Below are 26,637 nucleotides of genomic sequence, written 5' to 3' on the forward strand. Positions count from 1 at the left end.
TGCCATCTTTACGATTTCTGCATACCATAACCTTCTGGGCCATGCTGGTGCCACCAGAATTACCGACTTTCTTTCCAGCTTGATCCTGCATAGAAGTCAAGGCAGCAACTGAATAGGGGGGGGAATGCATAGATCAGTGAGAACTGATCCCATGGGGTCACCAACGCATCCATTCCGCATGCGAATGGATCCCTTGTCCTGGCCACAAAGTTGACTAACTTCATGTTGAACCTAAATGCTAGAAGATCTACGGCCAGAGTCCCCCATCTTTAGCAAACAGCCCGAAATATGTCAGGGTGAAGAAACCATTCCTCTGGGAATACTTGCTGGTGACTCAAGTAGCCCGCCTGCCAATTCTCTACTCCCGGAATGAAGACTGCTGATAGGCATGGAACATTGCTTTCTGCCCAAGTTAGAATATGGTTCACCTCTCTCTGCGCTGAGAGACTTTTGGTGCCCCCTTGGTGATTGATATAGGCCACAGCCGTGGCATTGTCGGATTGAATCCTGACAGGATAATCCCGCACCTGAAAGTCCAGGTCTTTAGAGCCAGACGAACTGCCCGAATCTCTAGGATATTGAAGGACAAAGTTCTTTTCGGTTCTTGACCACTGTCCCTGGACAGTTGTCTTTTCTAGTACTGCTCACCAGTCTGAAAGGCTGGCATCCGTCATTACCACTTTCTAGATGACTGGTCTGAAGGATTTTCCTTTCAGCAGATTCTGGGTTAGTAATCACCAAGTGAGGCTTTGGGACACTCTTGGGGACAGCTGCATTGGCAAGTCTAAAGCTTGAATTGTTTTGTTCCAAGCAGACAGGATACTGTTTTGCAACAGCAACAGTCTTAAATGAAACTGGGCATAGGGAACTGCTTTGAATGAAGCCACCATGGTTCCTAGCAACCTCATGCAAAGGCGAATGGAGGGATCGCCATTTGACCTGACCATCCGCACAAACTGTTATGCAGTTGATCTTTGCTTGAGGCAAGAACACCTTTTCCTGGGCTGTGTCTATGATCAGACCCAAGTACTCCAGCTTTTTTAGCGGTATTGGGAAAGATTTCTCTAGGTTGAGAATCCAACACAACTCTTCAGATAGTTGGTTGTAGTGCGTACGCTTTGCTCCAAACGAGCCACGACTCTCAATTATTAGCAATAGATCATCTAGGTACGCTACGACTGTTATGCCCTGTGCCCTTAACCTGGCTAGAGGTGGGGCCAGCACTTTGGTGAACACCCGGGGTGCTGTGGCTAGCCGGAAGGGCAGGGCTACAAACTGAAAATGCTGCTGTTCTAACTTGAACCGCAGAAACTTTTGATGAGCAAGAAATATAGGGACATGCAGATATGCATCCCTGATGTCGATTGATGCCAGAAGTTCTCCTTCTAGAAGGATAGAAACTGACCTGATCGTCTCCATGCGAAAGGAGCGGATCTTCAGGAACTGATTTAGATTTCTTATATCTAGAATGGGTCTGACATCTCAATTTGGTTTCAGTACCATAAAAAAAACAAAAAAAAACAAAAACAAACAAACAGTTTGAACAAAACCCCAAACCTTGCTCTTTTGTAGGTACACGTATGATCACTCCTTGAGATATTAGATCGGTCTAGTGTCTGAAACAGAGATGGTCTTTTCTCTGGATCTTTGGGAACGCTTGACCTCAGGAAGCGAGACGGTGGAAAGTCCCGAAGTCCCAGCTTGTACCCCAGCGTTACCGTGGAGATGACCCATCTGTCCTGAATTTCTTCTTTTCAGACTTCTGAAAACTGCAGAAGTCTTCCCCCACCTTGGTGAAGGGGGTTGCCTATTCATAATGAGGCTTTAGGATTCTGGCTTGTAGGTTTCTGACCCAAGGACTTCATTTGAGCCTGGGTCCGATTCTGAGATCTTCCACTAAGTGTGACAGCGGAGGCTGTCACCTCTGCCTAGAGGCGGAAACCCCTGGCGTAGGGGAAAGAGCCCGTTTAAATGAAGGGCGTTTATACTTTCTTTTGACTGACAAAAAGAGTACTTCTCCCATTAGAAATTGTTTGGATATATTTGTCCAAGTCTTTTCGAAATAGTCGCTCTCCATGAAAAGGGAGCCCAGTTAGGAGGTCTTTACATGGTGCTTCAGCTGACCAAATTTTTTAACCACAGGATTCTATGCATATGCACAAGCATAAGGCGGGACGCCTGGTGAATAGAATCATTAATAGCATCTATGGCAAAGCATAATGCTTTTGGTAGTTCAGCCAAATCCCGAGCTTGTTGTGCAGGAAGCTCTCTACGGGCCTGTTTAAATTGGTCCTTTAGGGATTGACAGACGCTTATTGCAGCGACTGCAGACTGAGTAATGGCACCTGCCATGGAAAAAGATTGATCTTAACAGGGATTCCAACTTATCTGTTGGATCCTTAAGCATCTGTGCATTGTCTACTGGACAAGTTAGGCCTTTATGCACACTGGAAATCGCAGCGTCAACTGCTGGTATTTTCCATCTTTTGGAGAATTTCTCCTCCAGGGGATTGCAATTTTCTTAGGAGGAAGAAAATGCTTATTCCGGTGATCTCATTCAGCAAAAATAAGCTGTTCTAGTAATGCATGTGCAGTTAACGCATGCAAAGGTTGAGAGGGTTTTAAGGAACCAAAAAAGAAACCGAACCTTTAGGAGACTCAGTTAGGGGTAGCATGAAAGTAGAACAAACCATCTCCATAAGAGATTGTATCAGCAATTTCTCACATCTGAGAGGCTAAAAAGGCTCGTCTACGGTTTCCTCCGCAGAGGAATCATCATCGTTTTTCCTCCTGATCGACTGAGGGTAACACCTCATCCTGTGCCCACTGTTCCCCTTGCAAAGGTTCTGAAGTGGGGGAGGGGGATCTAGCACGCTTCCTATCCATCTGGAGGATGCGATTAAAGCTGCTAATCTTTCTTCCAGACCCTGCAGGGAGGAGGAAAGGACAACTTCAGTCACGTATACAGAGGCTGAGATGTGAGAAGCAGTTGAACATGGCTCACCCTGGCTTGCCATTACTGGTAATTCAAGCAAGGATGACAGCATGGAAATGTGACTCGGGATCCCAGCGCCTGGGGATGAAACCTTTATGTGGTGTCTTTTTGGTAGGCATAGTCCTAAGAAAAAAAAAAAAAAAAAAAGAAGGAGGCACTATACAAATTGCACTTAATCGCTGAAAATAGTCATGACATTTAAAGTCGCTATAAAATTCAGCCTAGCGTTGGGGGGAAAAAAAAAAAAAAAAAAAAAAGTGTATCAGGAATGCCAGTTTGCAACCCTCACATGTCCCACAGCCCGTGTCCTTGTGTTACGAGCTGCTTGTTTTCTCCTCGTCAGCCGAGGAGAGACTGTCACAGCTGTGTTGGATTTGTTTTAGCCTGCCGTGTGTCCTCGTGGAAGTTCACGGCATTGCGCTTAGGCCCCGCCCCCTATAGACTTCTGGTGAGTTTATAACCAGATGGGAGCACTGGTGGTCTTGGAGGAAAACGGAGGGGGCGGCCCAAGTGGAGTAAACCGGCTTTCACCCTTCATGCGAGGGTCAGTGTTTTTTTGAAGATTCATTGCAGCTCACTTCATGCACCTGTTAGGAATGGACTCATGCACTTTATGGGAATCTGTACATCACTTTATGCATGCTTTGTATAGACTTATGCACTTTGATAGCATTAACATTTACAATTTGGCATTTTATTTGTATTGGCACAGGGCTTTTTTTGGATTGATGTTTATTAGAATTTGTTTTTACATGCGAGTATTTAACACATACCAGTTTTTTGGGGGGGTAAGAGCAGCTTGTGTATAATAACTATTTTTATGTGGCAATTGCCGAATTAAAACAGCAGCCACTACCCATTTTGAGTTTTTTTTCCTTTGTGCGTATATAATCTTTTTTGCACTTGCAACTAACCTTTAAAAAGGGGCAATCACTAATAAACACCAACCTTTAGTCCTTAAATATTTTAATGAAGTTCTTGTTTAAGGTTTAGCAAAGTTGTAATTCTATGCCTGTATTCTGTGTAGCACGTGTGCTTTAGGGAGCCCTTGGTGTTCAACAATCCTAGCATATTTATATTAATAGAATATAATATATCCCACTTTATGGAATTTGCTGCCTCCAAGTGGATATAAACAAAAACTTCATGTTCATTAAACTGATTTGCTTCTCAAAACAGATAGGGAATTTGCAGCCGTTTCGTTCATCTCATGTTAGCAGATTTGTTGATCACAGAAAAACAAAGTCAACTTATAAATATTTCCTTTATAAGTCTTCTCCACGTCCACTTGATTATGGCACTCCTATTCAGATCCATTAAATTGATGCAGTGAAAACCAAAATATTGACAAATTTGTTCTTTGCTACAAAAAAAATTACTGTGAACCCCCTCAGAATTTGTAGCCTGTACTCAGAAGTCATTTATCACGTTGTCATGGAATACATTTCTCATTACATTCTATTCTTTACAATCTATCTCTAATATATCTCTATCTTTTTTTTGTTAGCTATACAAAAATGTTTAGCCTTTCATTTCTATTTTAAACCAAGTGTGTTTTACCGGGTAATAGTACAGCTTACTTTAAGTACTTGTCTAGATTTATATCCATCAGAATACAGTTTATTTAAAATATATTCTCTCGTGTGTTTATTGTAATCCATGTTTTGGAACCATAGATGAAAATCTTTATCCTCACAGCTTGCTTTTTTAAATCAAAATAAACATATTGTTTAATCATGAACCAATAAAGTTGATTTTTTATGCTCATTTCACATTCCTTGTTTTTGCTGTATCCCTGATGAATTGGGCTTGTTTGAAACCCCTGAAACGCAATGGCAGTTTTATTTCACATTATCCTGCCTATGAATTTAAAAACCATTTGGGACTCTAAGACCACCCAGGATGTGAGGGTCCTGGTAGAGGAGAGCCACCTAACCAGAGCAATTGCACTCTATTAACCAGATAAAGTTGGACTCTAATAATTCAAGACCCCACTCCTCATATCCCAGAAAAAAAAAAAAAAAACCCAGTATAAAAATTTGTCATTTCACTCCTTGATCGTGCTTTGGTGCACCTCATTTGCTTGGTAATGGGTTTCTATGCAAAACATCCTTGTGTATTGCATGGGTTTACAGCCATTTGGCACAGGTTCAAGGCTACTGACATTTGAAGGAAGATGAAGCAGTTTTAAGCAGGACTATGCAGCCCATACACAGTGAATTTCTTTGCTGCAACCACGGGTTGTAGTAAATTAGCTCAATACCCCCTTCAACAGTGTGTTGACAGGTGAATCCTTCCCAATGAGCCATTGTATTCTCTTGGGGGGACGCTGGGAGAAGACAGTGATTATAGCTAGCGACTATAGCAGCCGCTACCAATAGTTGCATGCAAAATCCAGCAGGCTGACTGTGCCCAAGTTCATCAACTTGCTACATTCGAATCTCAGCCGGTCCAGCATTCTAACCGTCTATGGCCGGCCTTAAGCAAATCACAAAAAAAAAAAAAAAAAAACAACACATGGAAACCTAAGCATTTACACTTGCTACAGTGTAGCCATGAGCCCTTAGGGTGATAGTCTATTAGTGTTACAAGTTAGGGTTCTTTAAATACATTTAATGCCTAATTGTACACTTAAAATTTCCAATGAATTCATCCTCCTACCATTTTTTTCTCTTTTTTTTTTTTAGCCAAGGGGAAAGAATAGCAAAGTATTATCTATCCTCCAAATATTTGCCAATGGATATTAGCATGGATAAATCTGGCTCATGCAAGGTTTTTCCAAATTTGTATACAGTAGTGTGACGTGTGTACGTTTACTGTTGACATATTATGATACTCATGTTTTGGTATGTGTGAATTATCTCTGTAAATAAATGTTTTTATGAATATACAATTTTTTGTGATGCGATTCAAAGCCCCATGGGCGATAAGTAGTATATAGTATATAGTAGTATATAGTAGTATATACTAGATCAGGACAGACACATCCTTCTTCCCTTACCCATCTCACATTAGCACATTTTTTTTCTTGTGTGTATAGAGTGGTAACCTTTCTGAAATAAATAAATGACTACAAAAAAAAAAAAAAAGATAGAATAGATAGAATAGATAGATAGAAAAAGTAAAGTATCTAGCACACTAAAAACATTACATTCTTTGTGCACACCTTTTACAATACACTATGCTAACAGCACAGATTACATACAAGGGACGTAGCAATAGCAATATGAACTAAACTTTTGTAACCTAATGCAGAAACGATCTATAAAGCAAAAATAAATAAAAAAAAAAAAAAGTTACTGTTCTTGTACGATTATGTAATTTGCCAGTTTCAGATACAAGCACTTGGGAAGGTTTTCATTTCTAAATGCAGGGATTATGTAAAAATGACATAAGCCATTCCCTTAAAAAACTAAAAGCATGCCAAGGTCAGCAGCTATACATCTTAGGTAAACATTTCTAGAAGGACTCCAGACAGCAGCTGCTGTGATTCCACAGAGGAAGGTGCAGCTGCTATACATCTCATCCTCAGCATTGTACCTTGTTCTGCAGCTGCTGAGACTGCCAGGAGCAAAATGTAGACACAGCACCTTTCTTCTGTAGGAGATAATTCAGGGGGGCCTCCAGGGAACCATCAGCACCAACAATCAACACATTCTTCCCATCGAATGAGTTGCTCACTAAAGAAAAATAAATATAATATTAACTAGGATAGTAAAACAGATTATACATTACATATGCATAGACTAATACACAAATGTGAGGCACCACAATTATAGACTCTAAAAAAAAAATTAAATGGTTTGTGAAGTTGCTTGTGGATGGGCATGCTTTTATCTTTTATTTTGTTCTGTCTTAAAAGTATTTTAAATTCAAAAGGAAGCTTGTCACCACTGCCTATTCAATGTTTAAGCTTCTTGATCTAGGATTGCAGGATAGTAGTCAGTTTACTACAGAACATACAAAACAAGTGACATGCAAGCACCTGGAGGTACAAGGCATTGCCTCACTGGAGGTGGTTTACTACAGGCACACCTTAAAATCTGTAGGTGTCACCTTAGCTCTAGTGATAAACCGATATATCACAATCAATGAAATTGAACTCAGGGCGATTGCCTAAATACACAGATGATACCAGAGGCGTAACTCGAACATTCAGGGCCCCCAATGCAAGAAACCATAAAGGGCCGTCCACAGTGGCAGAACACCAGGGTCCAGTTGCACCCTGGCATTTCTTCCACCGGCGACGGATTTTTTTATATGTGTCCATTTTTTTTACCATTTAAGGTTTAACCACTTGCCAACTGGCTCACGCCGATATACGTCAGCAGAATGGCACGGCTGAGCAGATCAAGGTATAGGTACGCTGCCCTTTAAGACGTGGCATTGTGGGCGTGCCGCGAGCTCCGTGACTGACCGCAGGACTACCGCAATCGTCTCACGGAGAGGTAGAACGGAGAAATGCTAATGTAAACAAGCATTTCCCCATTCTTCCTAGTGACAGGACATTTATCACAGCTCCCTGTGATCGGGAGCGGTGATCAGTGTCGTGTCACACGTAGCCCCCCCCCCCCCATTAGAACACATCCCTAGGACACACTTAACCCCTTCCCCACCACTACTGGTTAACCCCTTCACTGCCAGTCACATTTACACAGTAGTTAGTGCATTTTTAATCGCATTGATCTCTGTATAAATGTGAATGACCCCAAAATGGCGCCAAAAGTGTCCAATGTGTCCACCATGTCGTCGCAATCACGATAAAAAAAAAAAAAAAATTAAAATAAAAAAAATAAAAAACACACCACACAGCAGCTGATTGCCGCCATTACTAGTAAAATAAAAAAAAAAAAAAAGCCATTAAACTATCCCCTATTTTTTGGATGCTATAAATTTTGCGCAAATCAATAAACGCGTATTGCGATTTTTTTTACCAAAAATATGTAGAAGAATACGTATCGGCCTAAACTGAGGAAAAAATATTTTATATATTTTTTGGGGATATTATAGCAAAAAAGTAAAAAAAATTGCTTTTTTTTCAAAACTGACGCTCTTTTTTTGTTTATAGCGCATAAAATAAAAATAGGGAGTTGCGCTAGTGCATGTGTAATCAAATATGTAACCAAAAATAAACAGAGTATAATAATACGTGCAGGCACAGGTGAAGACAAATATCAATTGAATGTGATCCACCAAAATGTCCCATCCAAAAATAAAAGTTCAATGTAAATGGTAATGACTCCAGATAGCCCACAGATAGTGTAGAAAAAGTCCAGGTGATAATTGGTACTTATTCCGTGACTACAAAGGAGGATCCACCACCGAAAAATGGAAGGGGTTAATGCTTACCAAATGGCCATGACCCCCCACCACAGAGGGTCACAGCTAGCAGAAAAACTTTAAACAGACCATGGGAGCTCCTATCGACATCCACTAGAGGTCATCGCAGCGCCAGCCACACCAGCAGAACTCATAGCGGGGATATACCATAAAATACAAAAGGGGAGCTCACATAGTGTAAAACTGTAAGGTTTATTTTAAAATAAAGTACATGAATGGACACTTACAAACATGCGGAAATGAATAGCCTAAAGTCCGGTTCCTTGGCCACAGGAGCACGGACAAACCCATCCTCTTAGGAAGCAACACTGTTTGGGGGTGACGTCAGCGCGTCGTCTGGCTCCGCCCTATGCGTTTCGTGACATCATCACGTCTTCCAGGGGCAGGGGCATAAAATAAAAACCACAGAGGTGATCAAATACCAAAAGAAAGCTCTATTAGGGGGGAAAAAAAAAAAAAGTACGTCAATTTTGTTTGGGAGCCACGTCGCATGACCGCACAATTGTCAGTTAAAGCGATGCAGTGCCGAATCGCAAAAATATGCGCTGGTTTTGGGGCAGCCAAATGGTCCGGGGCTTAAGTGGTTAATTATCTTTTATACAAATTTTTTCAGAGTCCAACTTTGAGGGCTTTGGTGAAGTATCTGGGGGCTAAATAGACCTTGAATGTTCCTGCTTTGAGATAGAAAGGAGACGGAGGACACAGCCCTCAAATAAACTAACTGAAATCTCTGCAGCCTCAGCAGCACAGAATGAACAGGAATAGCTCTATAAAAGAGCTTCCCCTTCAGTCACAAAATTAAGCATAGTAAACAGTGAGGGGAGGAGGGAACCCAGAAGTGCTGCAGGATGAGAGGGGGGGGGCAGGAGAGAGCATAGTTCGATCGCAGCAGGTGGTGGATAGGAGGAGCAGCAGCATGTAGAGCAAACCAATCCACTCAGTTTTCCTCCTGCAGGTGCCGAAAGGCTATCCAGGTGTAGAGGGGGGCGCACGGGCCCCCTGGAGCATGGGGTTGGTCCACAATTACCCCTATACGTGCGTCCCTGGATGAAATGCAAATAATGGAGCAGTTTTATCTAAACAAAATATTTGCATTTCTGTCAATGCAGTACTGAGGTTTACATGTAGCACAGTCTTGTTTGCAGAGTAGCAGACCCAATTTTTCTCTGCTGCAGTTTTTACAGTTAAGTGTCCTTTAAGACCTTTAACTTAGGGTAAATGACCCGTTTCTTTCCCCTAGCATGCATAAAAGGAGAAGCAGCAGACTGACAATCTTGTCTCGGTCTTTCTGCTCTATTCTTCCAGCATGCTCCTGAACACCTGATTGCAACTCTGTTTCTCTCTCACCCAGACTGAGCTCTGCTGTTCAAGGACTGAAAAAAGCTGATACCAAGTCATATTTAGGCTCTTACACCACTTTAATGTATAAAATACATTCTTTCCAACCATTATGGGACAATGTTTTGCCAGCATCTTTCATTTCTTTGAAAATAAAGGGTCAGCTTGTTGCTTCTACCAGCGTTTCCAGTCATTTAAAACTCCTAATACCACAAAAGACTTTTCCTTTAAATCTACTTTTTTCAGCTGTTTCTCCGTTGACGTTAAAAAACACCCTGACAAGCCATTTGTTCTCCCTAAATATTTATGATCATTAAATCCATTTAGTGATGATATTTTTCGTTAGTGCTCTATCCCAATTGTGGATTTGACAGTATCCTGCCATAGGAAGGCACTTACCATTCTGCCTCCAAGGACCCAACCAATAACCAGTGGAAAGCCCTTTGTAGAGTGTGGTCCTCATTGGTGGGCCCTGCCCTTAGATTTTGCCTATGACTTTACTTTGTCAAAACATGTCTGATTGTCTTTTAATGGAGTTTGACCAATTAACTGCTGTTTAGGAGGATTATTTGCTTATAGAACATATTGAGTAGCTGTACCTGTTTGCTATAACCTTCTTGTCGCTTTTTTTGCACGTGGCATTTCACATGCATTTTGTGTAAAATAAATAAAAAAAGTTTGCTCAGCATGGACAGAGGGACAGTGTCTCTTTAAACCGGTTCTTTATATCTTCCAGAATATCACTGTTGGCAGGAACACTTAACTTCCTTAGTGGAAGAAGCCTAAGAAACAGACTGCAGCCTTCTCCTTCCTCATCAGGTAAAGAAACATCCCTCATGTCCTGCAACCAATGCTGCTAAAATGGCTCACAGCTCATGGGTGCCACTTTGGCATTTTCGCCTCAGGTACTATATGGCTGTCCCAGCACTGGGTAAGGCTCCTTAGGTTTTACTAGATCCTCAGGATACTCTGTCCCAAAGACCAATTTACCATCCTGTTTCACGACTGCTGGTTTAAAAGTGGTTTGGCTGTTCAACACCAGGCGCTGAGGGACAGGTGGCATCTCAGAGTCCAATTCCTACTACTAGAGCTGGGAAATCTACTTCTTGCAAAGTCCATCAGAAATGGAAGGCATACTTCATTGGTGATTCTTTGGGCTTACACCCAAAGAGTATCATCATGGGACAAAACCTCTCCTTCCTTCACCTGGGTCTGGACCAACATCTGTTTCTCAGCACTATCAAAGGTCAGGTTTCTGGCCTTTTTATTCTGTTTCAGAAACTTCTGCCCTTTCATTTGCTTATTAAGATCCTTGTACATGGGTCTTCCATGTAGCACCCCGTCTGTTCCCCTGTGACTTGATGGGATCTGAATCCAGTTCTTCTGAAACCTCCGTTTGAATGCATTACAGACATCCTCCATCTACTCCTTTTCTTGTAGCCATTACTGTACCTATGTGAAGTGAATGGCTGAAATTGCAGCCCTATTTTGCAATGAACCCTTTTTGGTTCTGCATACTGACAAGGTAGTGCTGAGACTCAAAAAGGTAGTTTCTACCTTTTGCCTTTATCAGGAAATTGTTCTCCTATTCCTGTTTACCCAGTCCACTGTGTAGCTCTAGTTTGCCAGAAAGACCTTTCTCTTCATTTCCTAGATGTGGTTCAGGTAGTAAGCCTCTCAGCCTCTGCTTCTTTCAGACAGACCAATTCCTTGTTTTTCATCTTCTCAGATGGTCACTGTAAGGGTGCACTGGATTGGCATTACACTATCTCTAGATCAGACAGACCATCATCTAAGCTTACGGTCTTAAGGATCAGGTTCTACCCCCTTTGTCATGGTGCACTCTACTAGATCTGAGAGGGCTTCGTAGGCTTTGCAGCATCAAGCAATGGTTTTTCAGATTTTCAAGGCTGCCACCTGGGCTCTTGTCAACACGCTCCGCAGATTTTACCATGTGGATGTTGTGTACTCATCTGATGCCAGCTTCGGTTGTAAAGTCTTTGAAGTGTTTCTTTAAGTAGCAGGCAGTCCCCAATTCTGTTTTCTTGAGCTTGTCTGGTGTTGCCCACCCCTCAGTTTGACCGCTCTTGGATGCCCCTAAGGTCAACTTCAAGTCCAGTGGATGAAAGAAAGAAAATAGGATTTTCAGAAGAATGATACACAGCAAGCCAGGCATCAACCGCTGTAGTGAACTGCTTCTAACAGGACAGGAGGAAGTGCCCAAGTACCTTAGGCAGAAATGGTGTTAATAGTGTGACCTGTGATGTGATGCAACTCCTGTCATCCACCGAAGACTAAGCCCTGGATGATGGAATTTTTATGTCCAAGTTGAAGTTATAAAATGCTCTAAAGTTAAGACAAATTCCCAGCTTCCTGAAAATGTTAAAACGTAAAACAAAAAAACTACTGAGGAAAACACTAATAAGGGACTGCAACTGGTAGAGCTGTTAGTCATATTGAATCCAAAAACAAAAATGTAATGTAATCCTGCAGTTTACCAATACTTTAAAGTGGTGGCTGCAGTAGTTTTCTTTAATTTGGCTTTTTTTTTTTTCTTTTTCATTTTTACCCAGGGATCCAGTCTATTTTTCAACTTCCTTTAACAGACCAGGCTGTCTAGCAAAAGTTAGAGGGCTAAGACAACCCATTAAACGCTGATAACATTTAATCGCAAAAAAGGGAAAAGAACAAACCTGCTTTAATTTGTTAGATTCACTAGCAGATTTAGAGGAACTTGACTAACATTACCCACTCCCCAGATTAACAATGCTGCTGTCCAAAAGGTGTCTCCATTTCCCCTCCATCCAGATTGGAGAAACCCTAAGGCAGGAATTGTGTTACGCGCCAGTTCAAGTGAAAAAGAAGGGGAAAAAAAAAAAAAAGCAATTAGCACGTTGCAACAAATAAACCATATTTATTTTTGGATTTAATGCTGCTTTAATACTCATACTTGGTGATGGTCTGATTGGTCTGATAACAGGACAAACCTGTCTTACCTTTCCACATCACTGGTTCTATGTAGGGTCCAGATTTAATTTGTTATAGTAAGCATACCCCCAAAGGAGTCTTCAGGGTCTGGAAAGTATAAAATGGATCACAGTCCTGATGAGTGCTCAAGCAGGATACAGTGCCCAAAGCAACATTACAAGCTGCCCCCCACAGCGTGGGGTCTGGGTATGGTTCCCAAGGCATTACCGAGGTTGCACCAATCCAAATACACTGCTCCTATTGCTATAGTAGAAGGTATTGAAGAGTCGATTGAAGACTTCAAAGTAAATAAGAATTAGTTTAGCACAAACTTTTTCAGAAGCGAGAAGAGGTCTATCACCTACAGGACACTACCAAGAAAACTGAGGTCTCACGAAGTGGGGTGAAGTTATAGAGGCACACCCAAGGGGGTGTATCTAAACATTTTGCCAGTGTTCAATCTCCTGAAGGCAGCAGCCTTCAACCCAGGGTCTATTAAAAGTCCAGCTGTGCCCTATACTGTACAATTAAGAGGATAGGATTTAGACTCACAGTAAAATACATTTCTTGGAGTTCATTGAGGGACACAGGTCCCAACAACTTTCTGAGCTTGCTTTCAGTATTACTTTGCTACAAAATGAAGGCATGCTGGATGTGGAAGGGTTATACTGGGCGGGCTTACAGTTTTGTCCAGTTGGCAGTATAACCAAAAGGTTAGAATTTCCTTTGTTCAATGGGTTACAAGCAAGGATTTTATGGAGAGTACAGAAGCTGTATTTTAGAGATGTATTAATGAATAGATATAGCCTACATAACACCATACGGTTCTCTCCTCTTCAAACTTATAATCCACAATTCTACAAATACTCTGAAATTTAGCTATAATGTTATGTATAGTAGGTACCTAGACATTGGACTGATATTCAGTGATGTGAAATCCATTGCTATTCTCCAGTTACCGCACATTACACATTACAATCTAATCTGGTAGTCAGCCAGACAGCTACAATGACATATTACTGCAATTTAGACTCAATTAAAGCAAACATCTTTAACTGATAGCATACTACTGAAGTCTAAAAACATGGTTATTCTTGATACAGCTCATTTTGCCATTTTTACAATGTTGCTGCATTTTAATATTTTACAAGAATTCTGACAGTTAGGTCAGAAACGGTTTTGTACATTACATTTTACGACACGCTTTGTTATGATATGAAGCTGTAAAAACACATAAACATAGACCTTTGAATTTCCAAACAAACCAGATGATCAGCAAATAAGCAACATATAAATGAAAAATACACTATTACTAGTAGACAATCAACAGTAAGGCTGGGCTCACACTGGTACAATATACGCTCCGACTTTGGGAGCACGTTTTGCACGTGTATAAATCAACGGTTCCCTACGAGAACCGTCTTAACTGGTCTGACTTTCAAAAAGGTTCCTGCACTACTTTGGTCTTACTCCAGCCCATTGAATATCATTAAAGTCAGATCATCATCCTAAGGCCCCTTTCATACTGAGGCGGGAGGTGCGTAGGTGGTAAAGCACCGCTATTTTTAGCGGCGCTTTACCACCGTTTTAGCGGCAGTATTTGGCCGCTAGGGGGGCGGTTTTTTCCCTCGCTAGCGACCGAAAAAGGGTTAAAAACCACCGCAAAGCACCTCTGGAGCAGTAGGAGCAGTGAAGGAGCGGTATACACACCGCTCCAAAGATGCTGCTAGCAGGACTTTTTTTTCCCGTTCTGCTAGCGCACCGCTCCATTGGAGACAAAGTAGCTGCACTTTCAGGGAGCTTTGCCGTTGCTATTTTTAAAGCTGTAGCGCCTGCAAAACGCCTCAGTGTGAAAGGGGTCTTACTGATCCGACTTTGGCATGTAACTTGTGCCCTGAGGATCATCAAAAAAAAAAAAAAAAAGTGGGGTTCCCTTCAAAATCCATACTAGATCCTTAACCAAGCACACAGCCTGGCAGGTCAGGAAAGGGGGGGTGGCACAGGAGATGAGTGACGTCATCCAGAGACCCCCCCACCCCCTTGTGACGTCACTGCCCCATCACGTCCCGGGTGGTGGGGACAATGTGCTTTGGGGTGGGGGGTACACAGCTTTCCCTGCTGAGGGCATGTGGCCTGGTATGGTCCAGGAGGGGGTGTGGGCGCTCGCTTGTACACCAGCCCCCCCCCCGACCTGCCTGGCTGCATGCTTGGATAAGGGTCTGGAATGGATGTTGGGGGGGCATGCCATATTTTTTGGTGTGGGGGTTCCCCTTAAAAGCCATACCAGAAGGGTCTGGTATGGTATTGGGAGGGGGCACCCTACACCTTTTATTTTGGCAGGGGGTTCCTCAAGATTCATACCAGACTCAAAGGGCCTGGTATTGTCGGGATCAAAGTCAGATCCCGTTCATTGAAGTCAGACATGAAATCGCAGGACAAAGTCGGCTCCACAGTTGTATGACTGTCGCGATGTACCAGTGTGAACCGGCCCTAAATCACAAAGATGCTGGAAGTGAATGAAGGGACAGTTGAAGATGGATAAAAGTTACGACTTAAACTGGTCAGATGGCTTACTTTTTTCATTTAGCCAGCCCCTTATTCCCCGGTCCAGCATGCTCTCCATCTGTGTGACCATCCGCAGTCACACACTTGCCTCTTTCACATACAATCCAAATAGCCCTGCATTGTATGTGATGCCGCAGAAGGACTGTCCATAGCACAAAACCAAGGAGAGATCCAGAGCAAGGGATAAGGTAAAGAATATGGCCTCTTCATCCAACCCCTAGAGTTAATGAGCATATTTATACCCAGTGTAGGGGCCACTGCAAGGGTTCCCCCCCCCCCCCCATCCTGAAGTTGGGCTTTATTTCTTTACTCTCCCCTCTGAACTTAAAAAGGAAGTAAACCCTAATGGGTTTTACTTCCCTTTTGTCCCCTGCAAAGTAAAAACATAATGGGCTGGTATGCATCGCATACTAACCCCTTTATGTGCCACTTACCTGCACGCGAAACCTGAGATGTCCCTGAGGTCCCCGCATCCATCTTGACCCCTCTTTCTTACGGGGCCATGAACTCCGGCTGCAACTGGCCAGGTTTGCACGGGAACCAACTGGCATGGGCCCTGTAGAAACAGCAGAATCGTGCCCTTTTAGTGCGCATGCACGATGACATCGGCGCAAGCGTATATGGTAAATATCTCCTAAACCATGCAGGTTTAGGAGATATTTCCAGTACCTGGGAGGTAAAAGTGGTATGTAAGGGTATTTTTTTAAAAAAATACATTTTTTGCAGGTAAAAAATGTTTATTATTTTGAGCCTGTAAAGCATTGCACCAGCGATCAGATCTCTGGTGCCATGCAGGTCTCCTGCAGATCTTTCTGTGTATCTGTGTGCCCGTACAACCCATATGGGCAAGCAGACACACTGACAAAGTTTCAACGAACAACCACAGCTTTCCACAGTGCCGTGGTAGTTCATTTAGCACTACAACGCGACAGTGGCAAATGATGTCAGGGCTTGTCACTCATTTACACACAGCTGTGTGACTGAATGACACGGCGGCGTGGGCGGAGCCCTGCGCAGCAGCATCAAAATAAATAAATAAGGCAGCGGCTGCAGGTCTGGGGACAGGTTACATGTTCCACCCTAAAAACAGGGTGGGGGGGGGTCACCCAAAAGGTGAACTTATCCTTCAATAGATCCAAGCAGATATGTTCCCAATCACTACTTTGTGAAAAAACTCTTTTCCCCAAACATGGACATTATTAGATACAAGATCAACTGTAATGTAACTTTTCCGATGCACACTCATTGTTAGAAAACCAACTGTAAGGAAGTCTGCTAAATTTTTACCCGCTCAGCTTGCATTGATCTCTTACAGCTATAGCTTGTCAGATTGTTGCTCAATTCTTAAGTCATTCAACCGTTTATGGGCATTAATTGTTTTGGGTAGGTAGTCTTTAAAGCAAAATTCCTGTTTTTCTGTGACATTAGTTTGTTTGGACCAAGCTGATCTAAATAAACTATTTGCTTCACTAACCGATGCACCCGCTGAAAGGGCTGTATGAGGCATCATCTACAGTACACAGCACCATGCTCCAACAGTTGGATGGGGGACTTCCCATCCAGCTCCTGTAACAAAATTGGGTCGGCCTGAGCGCTGCTCAGCCATTATACAGGAAACATTGTATTTCATCAATACATACAAGGCTTCCCATGATTAGCTGTGGTGGAGAGGTGGGCAGATGACATCACAGGTACTCAACCCAACTCAAATTTGTTGCCGTGAACTGAAAGGAAGTTCTAGTCCCGCTGCCAGAACACACAGTGCTGTATACTGTATGTTGCTAATGCTACATCCAGTTTATACAGTGGTCACAGCAAGCACACCCGCGTGTCCGTGAAGCAAATTGTTTGGAACAGCTTGGCCCAAACAAATGATTTTAAGTCTCAAGAATCCTGGAGTTAGGCATTAAAAAAAATGCATTTCATGCCAAACACTTAAACAAGATCTTGTCTTGAACATGTTCCCGTAATGTCAAAAAGGTTTTGCTTTTTTCATTGAAATCATTCCTGGTGGTGCTACCAAAATTGAAAAGCCTTAACAGGATGTGCACAGTGTAGAGGGAAAAAAAAAAAAATACAAAAGTAAATAAATAAAAAAAAAAAAAAAGCCAGCTGCATTTTATGAGAAAAAAAAAAGAAGCAAACTGTTACCCACAGCGCTTTGCCAAAAATATTTTTTGGTGTAGGATAGTTCAGTTTCAATAGTTTTTATTGTTCGTTTTTCAACATCAACACAAAAGTGTAATACATTGTGGAAAGCCCACTTTAGCCCAACAGATTAAGAAACTGGGTGCATACAGAAAAAAGAAAGACAAAGTCAAACAGTCCAATAACTCGGACCCCTGGGTGGTTTTCCACTCATTGGTCGGGTAGTCCGGTTACCGAAGATGTAAAATCTGAACAGTAGGCTATGAGCCCGAGTATCTTCTGCATCAACCCCAACAGGGGGAACTATTGAATGATATAAAAAAGGTGAAGAAATCATTTTCACAGGGCAGGCTATGCTCAACTTTGAACGTAGTATTAACTGCTGCCTGTTCCCCTACTTGGACTCTTGCAAGCCCTTCCACTTTGTATTTAGTGGCTAGGACACTCCGGACCAACAATGGGTTGTGTAGGATAGTGCTTTAATAACCTACTTACCCATTTGTTCTAGGAGCTGGACAACACCTTTAGCAGTGGGTGAAATTAAACCCTGCTCAGTATTGGTACGGACCATTTTTCCCAAGTTGATATCTGTGACCCTAAAGGTAAAACAAAGTAACAGATTTGATGAGAGAAACTCCTCTTCATAATGTAGGTCTCATTTTTCTGCTACTTGTCATTAAACCTTTTAACTACATACATTTCAAGGCAAGCTTTAGAACAGGTACAGATTCTGTTGTCTATATGCTCTTCAGTTCTCCCCCTCTGACATAAGCCTAATGACAAGCTACCTAATCACCTTAATCCTGCACATGGTGAAGGGCAGGGATCAAGTCCTGCGGGAACCACGTTCCTGTACTTTTTCCACACCTGGAACATTGTTCCCATTAGCAGCCGCGTCCTGCAGGACTGACATCAGTGTGTGCGGGAAGGAGAGGGCGTCTGTGCCAGCAGCGGGGGAGGGGTGAGGGGTGGTCAGCCCCGGGTGCCACACATAGGGGGGTTTCATCCTGGCGAGTCTGTCCTGCCTCCTCCTCCAGCAGGGCTGTAACAAAGTCCCAGCTCTAGTGATAGTTGGAACACTGATCCAATGGCAAATGTAATCAGTGTGAGGTGAATTATAGGAGCCGGGACCGAAACCTAGGGAGGAGAGGACGGGAGCGCCAGGATATTCAAATACCAGATTCAGACACAGGTCAGGCTGTATTTGACAAGCACTGGCCAGGCTGCATTTGAAGGGCACTGATGAGTGAGCGGCCTGGGGCCTTTGCCCCACTTTGCACAATCAATACAGGCAGCCTGAAGAAAATGGGCCCCGGGCTGGCATGCTCAGCACTTCCGGCCTCACTCCTCTGCACAGACCAACACATGCGTGTGGACGCCTTGGGGCAAGGAGGGGCCTCACATATCGAAGCCTGCATAGAAACATAGTGCAGAAGGTGCCCCAGTCATTGCAATTTGGTTTAAGAAATTCCCTACGAGGGAAGCATTATCACAGCATGGTGCTTTTTTTTTTTTTTTTTTCCATTAGTATAGCATACAGGTTAAATTATTTTGTGGTTATATCTGTTTAATGCATGTGAATTTTAGATGTGTCTTCATAAACTGGCACTTTACAATAAATGTTGCACTTTGTTAAAGGAGTATATAATATAATTATACATACGCACGTTATTTTTTGAGGTGGGGAATCTTGGGTGAGTTTGACACTTTTGCCCAGGACTTGACCCCCCGGTGAAGGGTAATATGTCAAAGGTTTGGCCTATGTGCAGCAACGGTAGGCAAAAGCAGAATGACTGCCCTTGACTAACCACTTATTTTTGAAGCTAATGCAGGGCATCACACTAAATTTTAATTTCAGCTTGTGTTCAGGAGTAGTCAGGATTAAAGTTTAAAAAAAAAAAAAAAACAAACACACACACACACACACACACCATTATCTGATGGCATAGATCAGTTAATGTAATTTTTTAACCTCCCTGGCGGTATGATTATTTTGGATTTTAGGTGCTGAGATTTTAGGTGCTAAAAGCGGTACCATTATTTTGCATGGAAATTTGGCGTTTTATATTGTAGGTCTGTAAATCTTAACAATAACACACTTAATTCTGTCCAAACCAGAGTCTAGTAGATATCCCGGGTATGATAAAGTTTGAAACACAAAAGCATAAATTATAATATAATAAATAATTTAAAAAAATTAAAAAAAATAGTAATAAAATAAATTTCCCCACAATTCACTATCGCACAATTCTGCAAGTGTTCTAATTTACTATCGCTGTTTTCTAGCTGGTCTAAAGCCACTTTTGACGTAAAGGGACACTTTTTGGTTGCTATGGACAATCTCCAGTTTCCAGGCAGAAAGAACAGTGTATATCATGTAAAACTGCATGCAGGGCATGGGCCAAAGCACTGGGGACAAAAGGGATGTGAAATCATTTCATACAGTACTGTAATCTGTAAGATTACAGTACTGTATGTGTCATGATTTTTACTTTTTTTTTTCTAATTTGCCGCCAGGCTCCACCCCCGTGCGTCGCGCCGCTCGCAGGGAACGGAGCCTGGCACGGAGAGGCTTCAGAGGAGGACAGAGCCCTCGGACGCTGCGGGTGACATCGCAGGATCCCGGGGACAAGGTAAGTAACGCCACCCCAGGATCCTGCAATGCGATCCCGAGTGTGGCTCGGGGTTACCGCTAATGGGACTGAATTTTAACCCCGAGCCACACTCGGGAAAACCGCCAGGGAGGCTACATGGGGATGGGATGGAGCCTTTGACATTTTTTTGTCATATCGGTCTGGTGCATATATGTTATTTGTTCCAGTTTGCCAGAGACAGTCTTCGTCTCCAGGGGTGTGTTCCCTACGAACATCCCCAGCATTGTCCCCAGTGTCTATCACAACGGGACTTGGGGCAAACATCAGCACAGGCTTTGCCAATCATCATCCATTGTCTGTGTTGGTCATTGTAAGCAGTGTCTGCCATGGCTGTGTCATGCTCTGCCTGAAGGCAGCAATAGAGCTACTGTATCCCACCATTCATCCGCCACCATGAACAAGGAGAGCTTTATCATTAGAGAGCAACTCCTCTTCTTGGCCTACATCTGCCAGACTTGGTAAATAACTAGCAGATATGAGCAGGCACTAAAACTTTTGCTCGAGAAGGCAAGTGGTGCCTTGCTGTCACATTTGGGAATGCATCAAGAGACATGTAGTCCTGAAGCAGGAATCTTAACTCAGGAGAAGCTTGGCTCACAGGTTGTGGAATTGAATGACAGAGCTTGCTGGCATGACTGGTAGTAGCAGTTGAATACCCAGCAGGACAAAGGCTAATAAATGTGTAGTTTCGGTATCAGAATTGCATTGCCTAGGTAATTTGTGGATGTGGCAAAAAGTGGGCAGTAAGTTGGGTGTCCCAAGATTATTTTGAAACATAAATGGCAAAATTGTATTTCATTCATTTTTTTTCTTAATCAGAAGCTGGAAAAAAGGAGTATATGATTCTTACCCATCAACATCTTTGTCCGGTGTCACTGCATTTAGAACTCTGAGGCTGGGGTCAGCCAAATGAAGGGAAACTCCATGGACTTTAGGATCTTCATTAAGTTTTAGGATTTCATCAATAACCTGGAACAGTAAATCAAGCACCATTACATTGTGTTGGCTGTGCTGGAAGATTTTGATCCACTTTATATAAACCACATTTAAATAACCTTACCCTAATGCAACCCTCTTAAAGACGAAGTAAAACCTTCCGGGGTTTTTACTTCCCTGCAAAGTAAAATGCATTCTATGCATTAAGATAAAAAAACCTGTGTGTAGCAGCCCCCCCTAATACTTACCCGAGACCCATCTCTATCCAGCGTTGTGCACGAGTGTCTCAGCCATCTGGGACGCTCCCTCCTGATTGGCTGAGACACAACAGCAGTGCCATTGACAGCAGTGGGAGCCAAAGTCATTTAGCCAATCAGGAGAGAGAGGTGGGCGGGCCGAACCAGGGCTCAGTGTGTGGACACACGAAGCTGCGGCTCGGGTGCCCCCATAGCAAGCGGCTTCCTGTGGGGGCACGCAACAGCAGGGAGGGTCAAGGAGCACCAGCAAGGGACCTAAGAGGAGGATCCAGGCTGCTCTGTGCAAAACCACTAAACAGAGCGAGAGAGAGAGAGAGAGAGAGAGAGAGATATTTAACCAAATGACACAAAACTACATTCTCTACATATTCGCATAATCTAATTAAATGGAGATTACATGAAAACTGGAAATACACCAACATTTACAACCTCTTGGAATCAAATGACATTAGAATTAAGCATTGCAGATTAGGTACCAATGATTAAAAAACTGTTGGAACTATGATGAATACATCTCCATCTGAAATTTGAGATGTTTAAGGTTGCAAAGGCCTCAAAACAGAGGTGAATCTCAGGACAGTCACATGAGAATTTTTTTTAAAGTAGAACATCCTGCGTTCTTATCACCTGGTTAGAGATCTGTAAATAGGTTGTCTGATAAACTTATAAACGATATAATAATAATAAAATTATATACATTGTTTTTCCCAGGTGAGACAGGCCTCTATCAAAGTCTTACAAGAAAACTGGAGGATGTTTACCCAGCTGGACACTTCTAAGATTTGTAAATAGACAAGAGTCAACAGATATAAAATCTGGTTTGTCTCCTTAAAATCCTAAACCCTGTAGGAATTCAAATACATCACCTACCATTCTATAATGAATATCATAACATGCCTAAAAGGAATTATTACATTTTGGTCACATTTTTAGGGCAATCGTTTATTGAAAATCGTACCATCTATGCAGATATCTAACATGGTTTAAGTAGAAGATTCTAAATGTATCTTATCTCCTGAATTAGAGGAACGTCATGAAGAATAAGAAGATTATTATTATTATTATTATTATTATTAATAATAATAATAATAAATCTGATTTTGAAATGGTTTAAACAAATTATTGGATTTAGAATAATATACCTAATTTTACCTAGGATGTGCAGTTAATTATAAATAAAACACACACCCAAGTCTCGGACCTCTCCAGGCATAATGGTGACCTCCAGAGTTAGGGACAGCTGACATCCTGTGTAGAGTAGGTTAGAGTGGGTTACGAGGCATGGTGGGTGGAAGGTAGAAAATAATGGGCGCCAGACACTTAATAAATCTCTTTGCATTCAAGGTCTCTTAACAGAACTGTGGGAGAGGGGGTTTAAGGCCAGGACACCCTTTAGTAGTTGTAACGTTAGCGTTGAGACTTCTATAGGTAGACAGCCACATCTGCATGTGTAGACAAGGTGCCCCCTATCGCAACAATCTTGAACAGTTTCTAACAAAGATTAGAATGAACCTTCACTTTCTCCGCAATCTCCACTTAGCTGAGCTCCCAGTCTATCACCTAGACCTGCTGATCCACTGCCACTGGATCGCCTGAGCTATTCCAAACCCCTCACAGAGTATATTCCACAAGCGTCAGCCCACCGGTCTGCTCAGTCCCTGGCTTGGCACACAAGTCTGCTCTGCAAGCGTCAGCTCCGCTGGCTGAGTCCCTGGCTTAACACTTGGTGACGTTTCCCCATTCTTCACCGTCCTTGGTTGGCGAGAACACTGCTCCTTAACTTGCTTCAGCTACTCACGATGGTCCCTGGTGACAAGGTGGTCCCTTAGTGGTGACAGCTTCCCCTCTACCTCCGACCACGACAGATTTTCCAGCCAGTAGAACTCAGGCTCTGTCCTAGTATTGCCCCTGGCTCTGTCCTAGCAGCCCGGGTCAGTACAACACACATCCACCAAGATAGCTGTCCAGGTGGCACAGAACCCCAATCACCTGACCTCACCCAAATAAATAGGCTCTCCAAGTAGGACAAGGGACCCAAGAAGATTCCCACCCATTGGCGAATATACCCCATCTATTCTTAATCTGTCCTTGCAATGCCCTTGTCTTATTTAGGGTCACCAGATACCCAGCCATCTAGTGACAGGAGAGAAGTGCAGCAATTCCAGAATTAGGGTGGAATCAATTGATCACTTGGCCAAGGCAACTATACCTGGCAGGTAAATTTACTAGCAACCCTGCCTAAACATCAGGATGCTAAACATTTATTCCAAACATTCTTACAACAGATACACATTATGAAAATTGAATATATTACTTAGAAAATATTTCAGAATAAATATTTCTGCCCTTAGACATGCATGGTGGTTGAAAGATATTGCCTGAATCTACTATAAAAAAAAAAAAAAAAAAAAAAAAAAAAAAAAAAGTACTCAATAGATCTTTCAACCAATGGAAAAGTTACACTTTCCGGGCTAGGCCTTTCATAATTTTATGAGCCTATTGTCCAAAATGGTATTTAGAATCAGGGTAGATACCATTTGGGGGGGGCACACACACACACACACACACACACACACACACACACACACACACACACACACACACACACACCCCCATCAGTGGCATAGCTAGCACATCTGGCAGATAGCAGCACCACACCAAGACTGTGGGTGTGGTCAGATTGCACTAACAGTGAGAGGAGCTTGAAGGGCCATATGCTTTAATGATTGTGCCACAAGTATGTGACAGTACAAACCTCAGTACATTCATTTTAATAAAACAGTTCTATTGCATATCCTTTACTACAGTGGTTCTCAACCCTGTCAGGGGGAGGACAGGGTTGAGAACCACTGCTTTACTACACACCGCTAACCCTAAAGTGATATTCAAGTTTTGTCCTTGGTTTTTCTAAATAAACATGTTATACTTGCCTGCTCTCTGGTTTTGTACAGAGCAGCTTGGATCCTCTTCTTGGGTCCCTCGACAGCACCCCTGGCCCCTCCCTCTTTCTGGGTGCCCCAACAGCAAGCAGCTTGCTATTGAGGCATGCAAGCAGGCACACTCCCGAGCCGCAGATCTGTGTCCACCTCATATGACGTCCACATAGAACGAGAGCTGCGCCGCCCAGCCGTCATTTGACGGCCGGCGGGCGGGTAGCGGTTAAGCAAAAGCCAATGCAGCCGTTCTAAAAGCTCTGGAAACCAGCAATTCAGACCAGTAGCCATTTTGGAAATGGTAATTACGTAGTATTAATTTTCACCTTAAATATTTACTTATTGATTATACAGTCGGATAACCATTTCCCTCGAATCAGTAACCGCCTTGTAGATTTTTCTTTAAGCTTCAAATTTTCATAAAAATTTTTATAGTTCCCATTCTATTGACATAGCCAACATCTAATTTTATTTTACGTTATCAATCACTTACCTGCAGTATAGTAACGGTTTAATTCGTGAAACGCAAACGTTCTAATTGTCATCTTTACTTGGTTATCAATTCTACAGGGAAGTTTTATCATTTTTGTGCCATTTAAATAGTACAACACTCCCATTAGCAGGCGTTTCAATAATTATTCATTTTAGGTAGCACAATCAGAATTTTTTATGAATTTATATTAATTTTGTACGAATACATGTCTGGTGAATAAATCTCCTATTTTTAGTCTGTTCATATTGATTGATCTGGTATCTTAAAAATATTATCGTTTAAAAATGACTCATTCATAAATACCGTTCAGGAAAATTATCACGAGAAAACCTTCTTAGAGTTTGCAGGTGAATACGTTTTTTTTTATTTAAAACTCAGATGGGATCGAAGGTCAGTTGTACTGTTTAATGTGTGTGGTGTCAACATGCCAAAGTCCACCATCCTGCCTCTACATCTCGTGCAGAGAACGCTTTGCATTCATTCAGTTAAGTGGACCCGCTCAGTACTGGACTCGGAAGTAAATGATTACTTGAGTAGCGGTGTCTAGTTCGGTGAATTACAGCTTCCAGGGGCATTGACCAGGTATACTATTTACATAGTTAAGTTTGGTTCAGCTTGGATGTATCTATGTAAAAATAGGCCATACCTGGAATTCAACTTTAAAAACATCTCTGCAGTAATTTAAATTAAATAATTTCACTGTATGGAAAATAATCTACAAATGGCTTGGATTTCAAACGAGGTAAAATAAAAAACATTTTTCAAGATAATTACCACTTTTAAAAACACTGCCATTATGAGGAAGGAAGAAAGGAAGAAAGGATAAGAATGAAGAAGAGGAAGAGAGAAGGAAGGAAGTAGGTGTTACTTTATGCCTTTATTCAAGTTAAGAGTTCTGATTTAGTAACAATAATTGGTCTGATTTATTGTGAACAGAGAATGGAAGTGAGGGTCTACAGTGAATGAAGAGGTAACCTTTGTGTTAACCTCAGGGTGATGGAAATTAGTAAATGGAAGGAGAAGCAGCCAGCATGGAAGAGGAGGCAGTGTAATCCGTGGAACGCACGCGGAACCACACTGCGGTTGCGAACCCGGATTACACTGATGCCCGTTTTACAAGCTGTCTCATGAGTGGCATTTTGTTAAGGTGCAGTTTAAACAGTGCCAGCAGTACTTCACTATATGCCTTTTTTCTTTTCCTCTAATGTATCGTTTCCCTGGTCCGCACATCAATTACCTGTGGGACCTTGTCCAACACTGGAATTACCATCGTGACTCCACTAAGCGTTTTTTGACCCCTGGACTGCAAAGCTGAGGGTCAACGGGCTCTGGTGAGTGGGATCAGAAGAGGGGATTTTGTGCTCTTCTAAAGAGCGTGGTCTCCGAAAATTTCCTTTCAATCTTGTAACCTTAGTGCCGTTGGAAGCACTTGCCACTTTACATATATATTTTTAGTGTATTATTTACCATTGGGCATTTGTTTTATTGCACTTTATTATGTATACACGCCTAGTATGTTATCCATAAGTGCTTTAGTATCTTTGCAATAGCTGCTGTGGTCTTTATTAACTATAACTTTGTATGATATTTAGTTCATCATTTGGCGCGAGTTTTAGTTTGTTTATATCTTTCCTTTAACTGTTCCAACACAAAACCCTGAAGGTCTCTTTGGTGGAACCTGGCCCATTGCACAGCCAGAATTGCTGCAGTCCTAATGCTGACATCACCTCTCTCTCTCATTGTACATTTGGTGCTGGTTTGAAGAAAGGACATTCTCTGCTTCAGATTCAATATCTTTTCTTCCGGCAAGACTATCCTTTGATCTACAGATAGAATCTTGTAGCCCAAATACAGAATGTTTTGTGTTGGGGTTGTTTTGGATTTTTCCAAACTGATTATCCACTCCAATTGACTCTGAGGCTGAGTTCTGTTAACTCTAAGTCCTGACAAAGTTGTTTCTTCGAGTGGGCCATGAGGAGCAAGTCATCTAGATATGGAATGATCGAGACTG

The 26,637-nt window shown here is 42.3% G+C and overlaps 1 protein-coding gene across 1 annotated transcript in view; it reads right to left on the minus strand.

Annotated features, from left to right (window-relative positions):
* The window catches only part of MTHFD1L (methylenetetrahydrofolate dehydrogenase (NADP+ dependent) 1 like), a 455,506-nt gene that overhangs the window by 402,144 nt on the left and 26,725 nt on the right, over window positions 1-26,637 (minus strand). Inside the window, exons 5-7 of the mRNA XM_073627780.1 lie at window positions 20,858-20,976; window positions 17,849-17,949; window positions 6,536-6,675 (exon numbers count right to left, since the gene is read on the minus strand). Of these exons, the coding sequence (XP_073483881.1) occupies window positions 6,536-6,675; window positions 17,849-17,949; window positions 20,858-20,976 (360 nt within the window). The remainder of the gene's footprint in view (window positions 1-6,535; window positions 6,676-17,848; window positions 17,950-20,857; window positions 20,977-26,637) is intronic.

This window comes from Aquarana catesbeiana, linkage group LG04 (genome assembly GCF_042186555.1).
Source record: "Aquarana catesbeiana isolate 2022-GZ linkage group LG04, ASM4218655v1, whole genome shotgun sequence".
NCBI lineage: Eukaryota > Metazoa > Chordata > Amphibia > Anura > Ranidae > Aquarana > Aquarana catesbeiana.